The sequence below is a fragment of the Pelmatolapia mariae genome, linkage group LG5, assembly GCF_036321145.2.
Source record: "Pelmatolapia mariae isolate MD_Pm_ZW linkage group LG5, Pm_UMD_F_2, whole genome shotgun sequence".
Classification (NCBI taxonomy): Eukaryota; Metazoa; Chordata; class Actinopteri; order Cichliformes; family Cichlidae; genus Pelmatolapia; species Pelmatolapia mariae.
This window is the reverse complement of record NC_086231.1, coordinates 20,765,771-20,777,978: the sequence shown is the minus strand read 5'-3', so window position 1 is coordinate 20,777,978 and position 12,208 is coordinate 20,765,771. Positions and strand designations below refer to the sequence as shown.

The 12,208-nt window shown below is 40.5% G+C and overlaps 1 protein-coding gene across 3 annotated transcripts in view; it reads right to left on the bottom strand.

The window, feature by feature from the left end:
- The window catches only part of srgap3 (SLIT-ROBO Rho GTPase activating protein 3), a 58,983-nt gene extending 53,628 nt beyond the window's left edge, over positions 1-5,355 (bottom strand). For all 3 annotated transcript variants that reach the window (XM_063474145.1, XM_063474146.1, XM_063474147.1), the window contains exon 1: positions 4,774-5,355. In XM_063474145.1, the coding sequence (XP_063330215.1) occupies positions 4,774-4,837 (64 nt within the window). In that variant the 5' untranslated portion in view covers positions 4,838-5,355. The remainder of the gene's footprint in view (positions 1-4,773) is intronic.
- Positions 5,356-12,208: the final 6,853 nt, after the last annotated feature.

Genomic DNA, 12,208 nt, shown 5'->3' with positions numbered 1-12,208 from the left:
AACCTGCCCATTAAGCCAGGCTTGTGACCCACACTAGGAGCTTGTGACCTCCCTGAAGCTGGGTTTGTGATCTCCTGTTGGTCTGGGGATCTTTCATTTGTAAGATGAACACGTTAACACTACACCAGCATACACAGAGTTGTACAAACCATCTTATCTAACTCTAAACAAGAAAGCGAATGAGCTGTGTGTTTGACTATTCACTGCCACTCCATGCAAACAAACCAACCCTGAATGAAGTCCAAGATTTATTGGACCACACAACAAACAAGCTGTCCCACACAAATTTTATTCAGCCTTAATATCTAGTGGATGTTTTTTGCTCTGCAAATGCTCAGCAGGTTTGCCAAACAAGTGGGCAGCTGGAGGATCCTCAGCCAGTGACTCAGTGAGACCATTTCTTCATCTCCCTACATGTGTGTTTCCACCCTGCCACACTCATGCTACTCAGCAGGGTGCTGAGAGGTAACTAACCAAATCTAAGCATGATGACAATACACTCTGATCTTAAGACTGACGAAAACAATACACAAATGCAACAAATTCAGCTACTGCAACCAGAACAGTGATTTGTATCTCACTCAGCAGAGAGCTGTCTGTGGCCTGGGGCAATAACAAACAGAGACACACCTAGTGTCTCACATAATTCTCATCAGCGTTTAACCAAAGCAACACTTCGGGGTTCATTAGAAGGTGCTTCATAACACATGGCATACTGAAGTCTTATTTTCACACAAGCAGTGAAAACTGTGTTTTGTAACAGCACATGTGTTAAACTGGAAGCTAATTGTTGACCTTAAACTGCCAATAATATGTCATAACACCTCACAATTACACACATATAGGTGTGTGATTACCTTACCGTATACTGCAATGCAGTGCTTGATTTGTAAATGAAGCACACAGGTTTGTGCTCTGCAAAAAACACAGAAAAATATTTCATAACACATTGTGTAACAAACGATGTAGCGAATGTTGGTCAAATTCTTTTCAGGTTTTCATTAGGTTCTGCTTGGGAGTCTAAACTTGACTGTGTTCAGTCAGGTAGAATGAAACCAGCAGAGGTTAGCAATAAACGGCAAAGAGAAACTTGAACCGAGAGGTGGTAAACCATGCTTCCTTTTCAGAATCACCTGAAATGTACCCCATGAACATGAGCTGTCATACCTTGTGTACATCTGTAGACCACTAAAGTTTTCCATGAGCCCATGCTTGCATTAATTCCTCTGTTCATGGCAAGGGAAACTAAACAACTAGAACCAAATGGTATCACTTCCAATCTTTGGTAACCTCCATCACATTCAAACTCTACTTCCTCTCAATAACACTTCACCATCTCAGCGTTGGTGAGTGTGTCTGTGTCTAAATGCCCGTTCAGTGTGTGGATGTATTGTCAGTAATGAATCGGATGCTTGTGTCAGAGCAAGGCATTAGCTACTTCTTGGAAGTGACTACCATCATACCATTAAAAGGTTAAATATGGAGCTTTGGATATAAGCTACCAGACTGAGAAATCAAATGAAACTAGAATTACAGCATCACGTTTCTTTGCCTCCGCAAACCAGTCAGGTTTCAGTTTACATTCATGCCCGTCCAAACTAACACAGCATATAAGAGAAGACACTGAAAGAACCTCATTAAAGGCAGTAAGTGAATTCATGTTTGCTCAGTGAGGCTGAAGATGGCAGAATACAGAGTTGTAGCCCCATATTACTCAACATGCAAGTGAATCTTTTTCATAATTAATTATTTCTCAGGTTATGACCCCCGTTAGGTCAAACCACCAAAATACAAATCAGTTAATCCTTGAGTGCATGAGAATATTAACCAAATTTGAAGAAAGTCCTTTAAACCATTTCAGAGACATGGTGTTCAAAACTATTTGATGGATAGACGGACCAACCAAAAAAAAACAAAAAGCAATACTGTCACCATTGCAGACATTCAGAGACTGTCCATGCATGAGTTTAAGTTGTTAAATACAAGAAGACAGCATTATTTAAATGCACAGTTTGACAAATAAAGGCAACAGGGTAAAATGCACTGCATGACATCCAATTAGTGATTTATTACAGAGCTGGATTTTGGGAGACACAGGACCTGCTATCGCTTCAGTCAAAGCACACACAAAAAGAAAGAGGGAGAGAGAGAGAGAGAGAGTAAACACCAGACTAGTTAAATAAAAATGAGTCACGGTGAAAACAGTGCTCAGCTGTTGACTTTCAATTTTTGGCTTCAAAGCTATTTCATCACCACCTTCTCTCTGGTAAGCCAGCTAATTAACTCATGATTGTCATGATTGCAAAGCTTTTAAAACATACATGTATATATAATAATGGTGGCTCCAAAGTGTAGTTGTTCACATGTTTGCTTAACAAGCAAAAGATCCCAGTTTCATGTCAGGAGGAGACACAAACCCTTTGGGGGTGCCTTGGGAAGGGCGTAAAAAAAAAAAAAAGCTGCCAAATCAAAGGTGCAGAGCTATCCGCTGCGGCGACCCATTGTGAATAACGGAGCAGCCAAAAGTAGCCTCTATGTGTACATAATAACAGACGAGCATGGGTTTATCCCTAAAGCTGCCATTGTAAATGTCAAGACAGCTGCTGGTGATTTAGCCCACTTCACAAACTGCCTATAAAACTGGCAAACAGGAGGAAGAATAGCTGCAGTCCTGTAACCACACGGCGGTTAGCTACAAAAGTCCAAACTCCTCAGTAAATGCAGTGTATGAACCGTCTCTATTGACATGCTAATGCAAGATCTACCAGCTGAACAGCTTGAACAAAGTGAACCCCGTCTCACAGGGGTCCTTCAGAGGCCTCAGCTTTGGCAGCCGGCCTCAAGGGTTGTCAAGAATTCATTAATAGCAGGAGTTAAGATTTTAGCAGAGCAGTTTGTTGCACTCTAACAGATTAACTTTTGATATGACATGCCATCTCCCTGCACCGGTCACATTTAAGCAACCCCAGTACTGATCCACAGTGAACCTACTGACGAGGTTTCTTCTTTGTTTCTGAAGCCAAATGATCTTTTTGTCACCCATCTATAAGCCCTCATACATAATAAAGCAACCCCGCCATCGTGTTATTAACCCATCACTGACACGCTGATGATCTGGACCCTTCTGCCATGTACACATTAGCCATTAAGCAATAACTCAGGGTAAGACAGGTGCAATTTTCAATCTGAATTTCATTACCGTGCGCTCACTGCCAGGTTCAGCTCATAACATTACCATTGTTGTGAGGCGGTGTATGTCAAGAGCAGAGCCCTCTCTGTCTGCAGGCTATGATACACACCAGCTGTGAATGAGAAACAAGCAGCATTCATCATAAATTAACGTCCTTCCTCCTCACGCAGCTGAAAGGCCCCATCTAATTCAAAGAGGCAGCAGACAGGGCCTGGATCTAAGAAACAGCAGCAATTCTGCCACAGTACTAAACTGACGCCCGAATTATCAGAAAATGTCTTGGGTAAAGAGGAAAGCAAGAGAATCAGATAAGTGCTCAGTTGTTTACAGGCAGTTTTTTTCAATGACCAGCCAAGGCCACAAGACAAAAGAATAAAAAACATAATAACAGTAAAAAAGAGTTAGAAAATGGTTGAAAGTAACAAAACAAATAAATGAATCCGCTGATCCACTTTCAACACCATGTGACAAGTGCAGATTCTCACACTTAGCATCCAGTGGTCCAGACAGGCACACGACTGAAAGGGTGATCATCAGAGATTTAGCACCAGTGGAACCACAGAGAGTGAGAGTGCCAGTAGTGAGCCTACGGCCTTGAAGCGGAACCCCAGAGTCAACCATGGCCAGCACCCTATGCTTGTGTGCACAATTGATGTCTTCATTCCTCAGCTATTTGCCCTGGTTATCATCGGATTTTTTTTAATTATTAATTCAGGATTAAATGGTACAGAACCACTCCAAAACCAGCAGAGTCTATCTGAGCCTAGGTGTCACACAGTGAGAGAAACACTGCACTGCAAATGCTAATAGGCTCGTGTTATAGTTAAAGAGTGCCGGATGAGTTTTAGATAAAGGGGTGAAAGCTGGCATGCAATCAAAGAGCGTGTGTTACCCATGTTGTCAGGTGAAAGCAGTGAGTCAAACCGCAAGCAATCACCGTCAAGGAATCAAAGGCAAAGCATGGGGAGGGTGAGCAGGTACTTATGTGCATTCACTCTAAGCCACCATGTCATCATATGAGATTAGCCTATAACACACCGAATATGGATTTATAATATATAACCTACTATTCCTAAATATTAGTCTATCATCCAACCACAAACCACAACAAGCCAAACACAGGCTTCCCCCTCAAGAATCTGAAAGAATGAGGTGCAATAATAAAAGCAGTCCAACCTCCATCCTTTGCACAGGGATCATTTTACCCAGCAACAACAAAGCGTGCAGAACCTGGACCCTAACCACATGATGACAAATTAACATTCAGCTTACAGACATCCCACTGGCTGATGGTGAATTAATGACAGAAGCCTTTGCACACGGGAGAGAAGACTATAGTCTGCTGCTCTTGTCATTTACTTGACTGTCACGGTTTGCTTGTTATCTTGAGGGAGAAGTCAATCTGTGCTATAAGGTTTACAATATAAAGGATATTGCTTTGAATTTTTTCTATTTTAAAAATACAAATAAAGGAGGAAAGGGGGGTAGGGCTCGAGCCAATTAAAACTGGCTCGTGGAGAGAACAGAATCGGCGGACAGACAATCCACACAGAGCGGACACAGGCATCAGATTCACACCGCACCTTTCACTTGGGTCTCATATTCCGCTATGATCTCCTTGTCCTTTCTGAATCTCGTGGATGACATGGTTCCTCGGGTTATGGGGTTGAGCCCCTGTCAGTCGACGACTTTTGGGGGGTCTCTGCAGTTGATCTCCGACTTGCAACGTTGCAACGCGATCCTCCGTTTTCTTCTCCTTTCTTTTCTAGTGACCGTGCATCGGTAAGGGAAAAACAGTAATAATGAGGCTCAGTGCTATTGTATCCCGCAGTTGTATTCCTCCAGCTTTTTAATCACCCTATCGCAGAAATGACAGTTGAGCAGCAGTCCGGTGTTGCATTCTTCTCTCTGACTGCTTTCTCTGCTGTCAGGAGTCCTCCTTCTCCTGCTGCTCAAAAACTCAAAGCCTTCAGCAGGGTGAGGGAAAAACACACACACACACACACACACACACACAAACGGACTGAAAACTATAATAACAACATGATGAAGGGGGCAAGGAGACGCCTGAAGGTTTCCAGCAGGAAAGTCCTAGTACCTCCTGTGTCCAAAATAAGCAGGCATGCTTACCAAGAGCGAAGCAGCCACACACAATTCAGACTGACAAATTGCGCTGCAGGGAAACAGGAATTTAAAAGCTTGTCACGTGAGCCCCCCTCATATTATCAACCATCCCTCCTTCCTCTTCCACCCGCCCCCTCTCTCTCGCTCTCGCTCTCTCACACACACACGTTTATCCACGACTTCAGGGGACACACAATGGCACACATTAATGTTCGGAAAACAAAAACTATAGTTTTAACCATTACCTCTTTGCTTTAAAGCATGTCTTCTCCTTAAGACGAATGGAGCTACCCCCATAATGTGACTGTGTAGTACTGATCATAATATCAGTAATAGGTGGAGCTGTGCACACACACACACACACGCACAAAGCAACGTTTCCATAAATTCAAATCTTTATTTCCTGGAGACCTCACTATAACTACTTCTTGCCTACTTCCAACCCTGCAACCACACAATGGTTTATATCCTCAGAGCATGAGTAGCCTCATTCAATCACGTTTGTAATCCACGCACCTCGGGATTGTTGTTCTGTTCTTATTGCACAAACATTTGCATGCACACAGAGCATCATTATCAACACTAAAGGTGTTCCACCACCACCTTCAGGCTCCTGTTTCAGTTGTTCTCACAGCTTCTGTGCTAACCTAACCGAGCAATCATCCCCCAATTATTCGCCATTGGCATGGAAACCTCATATTTTTATCTCTGCACTACTTTCACCATGGCTACTGTTTAAGAGCTGTGGTAGATTGTGAGAGTTAATCTTTGAAATGTGAGAAGCCTGGTCCTTAAATGGCTCGATAACACATCAGGGCGGCACTGATGTGGTACCTATAAATGAACACAAGCCATTAGCTGGTGAAAGTAAAACTGTGTTGCCAGGATGCATCTTCTTGTCCATGTTAGTCACATTTAACCTCTTCTTTCTGATCATTAAAGATAACTGTGACAATAATGGCATCAGTCACAACAATATATTTAGTCTCCTACAGTAAGCCTTTGAACATCAGTATAAAGAATAAATTAAATAATTTGGTGTCAGGGGAGAAGAACTGTTAATTCTTTGTAAAGGAACAAACAAATATGGTCCAAATTTATTCAGTTTCTGTTTTTCAGTAAGTAATGCTTGTACAGATCCCTGTGCCATGTCAGTGTTGCAGCCTGTTCCTTGCATTTGTGTCATGAAGATAAGCATTGTGACAGAGACTGAGTGTGTTCCTGACAGACACTGTCATTTGGATCTGTCACTGTTTTTAACAGTTCTGGGAACTCAGATTGTTGTCACCTTAGCTATTCTCGGTTCAGAAGAACCAGGCTGCGTGACTCACATTGAAATGACATAAAATCGGCATACTGACACACTATACACCTCTGCATTTTATTTCCATCTGCAGTTCACAGACATCAGTATCATGAGCTGACACTTGACAGGTTCCATATCTACGTTCTGCCACATTTCAAAACACAATCATTTGATTTTTAAGAAGAAAGAAAGAAAGACTTTTTTCCCCCCTGAACGTGAGATTTTTAACTTGATTCGTTATTGCAAAATGATTCAACAGCAGATGTTATTAACCCCGTGAGGTCCAATCCAAATCTTATGCTATCAGAATATATAATGTTGTTCTGTTTAAAAACAGTTCTTCAAAGTCTTAGCAATCAGGGGAAAATAATTCTCACTGATACAGATCAAAAATATTTATTTTTCCCCCCCAAAAAACAGCTTTTTTTGCCTTTTGCTTGACTCCAAACATTGGGTTAGGGTTAGAGCTCAGTGCTAGGGTTGGCGTCATCAGTGATGACTTACATCCAAGGGGTTTTTCATCCACCAAGACCTGTTTGGGGCTTAGGTTAGGTTCATTTCCACTCCTGCTCGTTTACGATTTGCTGACATGAAGTTAAAGTCAAATTAAGAAATTCTTTCTAGAATTACTAGCCATACAGATTACTTTTACATGGCTGGTAAAAGACTGGTTTCCACCTACCAGACATGTCACTCACTGAAGACAGTGAGTGACATGCTTTCTGACATGCTTGCTTTCTGAAACTAAAAATATAATAAAGGAAGACCCAAACTGCTGATTCAGCTGAAATCACATATTAAGCAAGAAAGAGGAAATATTTTGAACTCTAAAGGACAGCAACTGTACTCCTTGGTTCACTTCTTAAATGCGCATAGAGTGCTATTAAAGGAAGAGGTGATGTAACACAGGGATATTTAAAAGAAAAAAGAATGGTAAATGGACTGCTAGTCATACTGCTTCTCTAACTGAGCAATCAGAGCACTTTTTCCTCAGTCACCCAATCACACACATTCATACAAGTACTTTTCTTTTCTATATCTAAGCACATTAATAATATTTAAATTTCACATGTTAACCCTCTGAGATCTAAGTCATCATAGTATCCCTACTTTAAGCATGTATTTTGGAGAAAGGTGAAGCAGACTTTTATGGAAAGAATATGAACAGCTTTTGATGTGTGAAGGTTGGTGATTATTTTCTTTGTTCCCTGATTACAGATTACCAAGACTCTAGAGAACGAAAGATTATAAAAAATACAACTGTGAGATTTTCATAGGCTAAGGTTAGTTAGTTAGTTAGGATAGTTTTAGACCTCAAAGGGTTAATGAGTAATAAGTATGGTTTATTCAATCTTTTATGAACTGTGTATTAAACATTATTGATTCCATTAGAAAGTCTGTATGCATGGCACTGTTTTTGTAAATCAATTGTTACAAATGAGCATTAAATTATCAAGACATGTATGGTTTTCAGAATATAGCAACAAATTACTTTCATTTGACAAAAGAAATAGCATATCATTGTAAGCTAAGGGCCTGCATTAGTATTCAGCCAGCAACACCAATTTAAGTGCAATTTACATATTACATGGTACAAATGAGATGGAACAATTAGCTAGTCACCCAATAAGCATCTAATTGATCAATTACCGCACAGAAGATCTGTAAAGGGTTTGTCTCCCTCAAACAGTGTGCACGCAGGCTTGCTCTGCCCTGCTGCTTTCTCACCAGTTATGATTTAAGGAGTCAGGTTTGAATTCTTCGCTGGCCTTGTGATGTCAACTGATGTTTTCAGGCTGTTGAACACAGCATGCACAAGCCTCTTCACAGGAGTAAAAGGCCCAGAGGAATTTTAAATGGCCTCTGAAAGGCTGTGTGTGTATATCTATGTCTGGGTTCAGTGAGCTTGGATATGAAAGAGAAACTGAGCATCTTCCTGTGTTGTGTGCATTTACTGTGTATCACTCTGTATCTTTGTGTGGTATTTGTCAGACCCTATGCATCACCTACACGTCTGAAAAGTGAAGCCATGAGGGAGCACTTCAGTTGTGACACGTCAGGTGTGACAGAGATCAGCCTTACAGGGTGGATGTTGCTTGAATTAGCTGGAAATCTCTTAGACATCGCAGGTGCTTTCATAACAAGTAAAAGAAATTTAGATAATTAATGAAACTGTTCTGGGATTTTTTTTAAATTAGAGTTCATTTTTTAATCTGTCCAAAATATACTGGGGTTTTTTGTTGTTGTTGTTGTTGTTTTGGGGGACTTTTATTTCAATTCAGTTTTATTTATATAGCAGCAAATCACAACAGTTGCCTCAAAGGGCTTTAGATTGTAAGGTAAAGATCCTACAATAGTGGATAGAACGCAGCAAGAATGAGATAACCCCTATTAGCAAGCACTTGGTGACAATGGGAAGGAAAAACTCCCTTTTTAGAGGAAGAACTCTCCGGTAGAACCAGGCTCAGGGAGGGGCAGCCATCTGCTGTGACAAAAGACACACTGTGGAAGAGAGCCAGAGATTAATAATAATGATTAAATGAGGAATGGTTTATAAACACATAGAGTGAACAGAAAAGAGTGAAGAAGAAACAATCAGTGAATCATAGTAAGCAAGATGAGGAGAGGCTGTTGGTTTCACATATAACTGTAATAGCTAAAGCACTGCACGCTTTAAGGTAGGAAAGTTGCACTTTAACTGGTGTTTCGCATTGGCTTGTATTTAAATTCAGCTATACTCAGGATCACAGGGAGATGGAGCCTATCCCAGCTGTCATAAAGGCAAGAGGCAGGTTACACCCTGAACGCCTCACCAGTCATTCATATGGCTAACAAAGAATGAGACAGAAGACCAATCACACCTACTGCCAATTTATAATTACAAATTAACGTAATCCCATGTATGTCTTTGGACTGTGGGAGGGAGCCCGGGCACTTGGAACCACACAAGCACAGAAATAAGGTGCAATCACAATACAATCTGCAAAGCTTTAGGTTAAACAACTGGAGGTATATACTGAGGAGCATGATTGGCTAACTGGACACTGTTGTGCCACAGAAAAGTGTGGAAAACAGAACAGTGAGCTGGAAGCACAACTAACTGTGTTGTAAGACTAAACAAATGTCAAAATGAAACAGGAAGTGATTAATACATGGATGGTGCACACAACAGAGAAAGAAACAGGAAATTATGCAACAGAAACCCATCATGACACACATGACAGCAGATTATATATTTACCAAGAATGATTATCATATGATTTGCTAGGATTCCTCTTAAGGTTGAGGTCAATTTGTAATGCATTGTCACCACTGTGTATTTGATGTGTTATTTAAATATGTAAAATTTGGTCAAAGAGAAGGACTTTTCAGAATCAGATGCTCAATTAATATATAAATATGGAAGATGGAAAAATATGTCCTATATGTAAAAAAATAAGGTGCTCTATTCAAGACGCAATATTCAAAGATGAATGCTCAAAAGGTGAACGATACTGTGTACAATCTATACAGCATAAAGCTAATTTAAATAGTTCAGGTGTCATAGGAAGGACTTTTTTTGATGGACACAGGTACAAATGGTTTCCTGTAGTTTCCTGTGGGGCATCTGTGGTGACTGTCATGGAGAGAGTGTGCAGGACTGTCCAATATTGTCCGTGACTTGGACAGCATCCTCCTTTCTGACACCGCCATCTGAGAGTCAAGCTCCACACCCACAGCGCTACTGGCCTGGAGGATCAGTTTATGTTGGTTCTGCTACCTGCTGCTTGAGTGTGCCACGGTATCAAGGATGAGAAATGGCCACCACAGACTCGGAACACATCCAGATTTCAAAGGGCCTAAGCTTCCCCAGAAAAGAGAGATGGCTTGGGTCTTTCTTGCCTTGAACTCATCTACACTTCTGACAATAGTAATTCTGAGTAAGGAATAAAAATAGTTACTGATCTTTGAGCTGGACTCAAGGCATGAAGTATCACTAAGGAATAGGTGGTAGTTGTGTTTATAGCAGCACTGAGTTGCCAGTAAGTTCTCTGCAGTCTCTGTTCGTATGCAGCACTTGCCATCTGTTGAGCAGGACTTTTCATTCCCTGAAGTGATAAAACGCCCACTTGCTTCACAGACTTGATGCTTACTAATCACTTGACCTGCAACAAAAAGTTGGAAAACAACTAAACATTTTCAACAAACACAGAGGATGCAGTGTGGGGAGGCGTGGGGGCATTTGTCTGTTTTAGAAGGTGATGCAGATAAGCATCTTAAATACCAGTGATTCATAAAGCGCTTTTTACACGTCACAATAATAGTATAGAAAACACTGTGAATAAATAGACATGATATTTATTGTTCTCTGCAAGTGTTTGCTTAAAAAAAAATTATCTTGTGCTGCTTAGAGGCTTCAGTGTTGATCACTTACCCGTGACACAGAGAAGAAGGCCATTATTCACATCTTCACCCACAGCCTCATCTCCATTAATGACAAATGATAAATGAGGACCGGAGATTGTGTTTGAGTGCACTGGCCAGTGGAAAGACTAACACTTTTCAAGAGGGAAAAAATCAATAGCAGTGTATTTGGGTTTACCTGTGACATGTAGCTGTATACTGTCACTGTGAGAAATATGAAATCCATAAATATCAGCAGACACTCCTATATGTGAAGCACAATCACAAATAAACAGATAGCAATCCATAATAACAGACATGTAAATCTATAAAAGAGATGATGGTTTTAAACCCTCCATCATATCTCACCTACTAGATTTTCTCTGAGCTTTTTCCATGTATATAATTATCCATTTTCTTCTTCATATGATAGGATACTTCAATATTTGGCTGTGTGATGATACATATGATGTCATATGATGTTTTTCTTATTTTGGCTTCTTCTTTTTCCATGTTCTATGAATGGGTTTGTGCTCATTCCCAGCTCAAAGCATTGTTCTGTAGCGCCCTCTGCCGGTCATTTTTTTAATCGGTTTGTCGTGTTCGGGTAAATGAAAGAGGATATATCCCGGTGGCACTTTTAGTGGATTTGTAACAGCCATAAATTCTGTTATTTAGTTGTTTTGTAGTTATTGTGACGCAAAAGGCTTATCTGAATAAGGACACAAAACGTTTTACGACAGCTCCAAAAGCGCCTCTATTTGAAAACAGTCATGTGTATATGGATAGAAAAACAGTCCCTCCAAATTACTTAAATATTTGTGTTGCCTTCACACACTGATAAAGTGTCATGAGGACTGTGATTCAGGAGTGCATATGTAATAACTCAGTCACATGTTTTTCTTTTTAATCCTTGAATGCGTTAATCAGCTCTTTTCTGTGTTTCTGTGACTTAATATCACAGCGCAAGAGATTTAAATGATCTGTACATAATTTATCTATGTGTTCATGACTATTAATATCAGCTATATAAAGGATCAGGCTTTGTTTCACTCAGCTTTACCTTATGAGAGCAAAATGATCTCTGCTGGCTTCCTGACATTAGTATTATTAGCTTAGTATGCAGATGCTCAGCCAACAACGACGCTCCATAACCACTGTAGCACTTTATCTGCAATAAATCATCAGTAGACAAAGCATTTGAC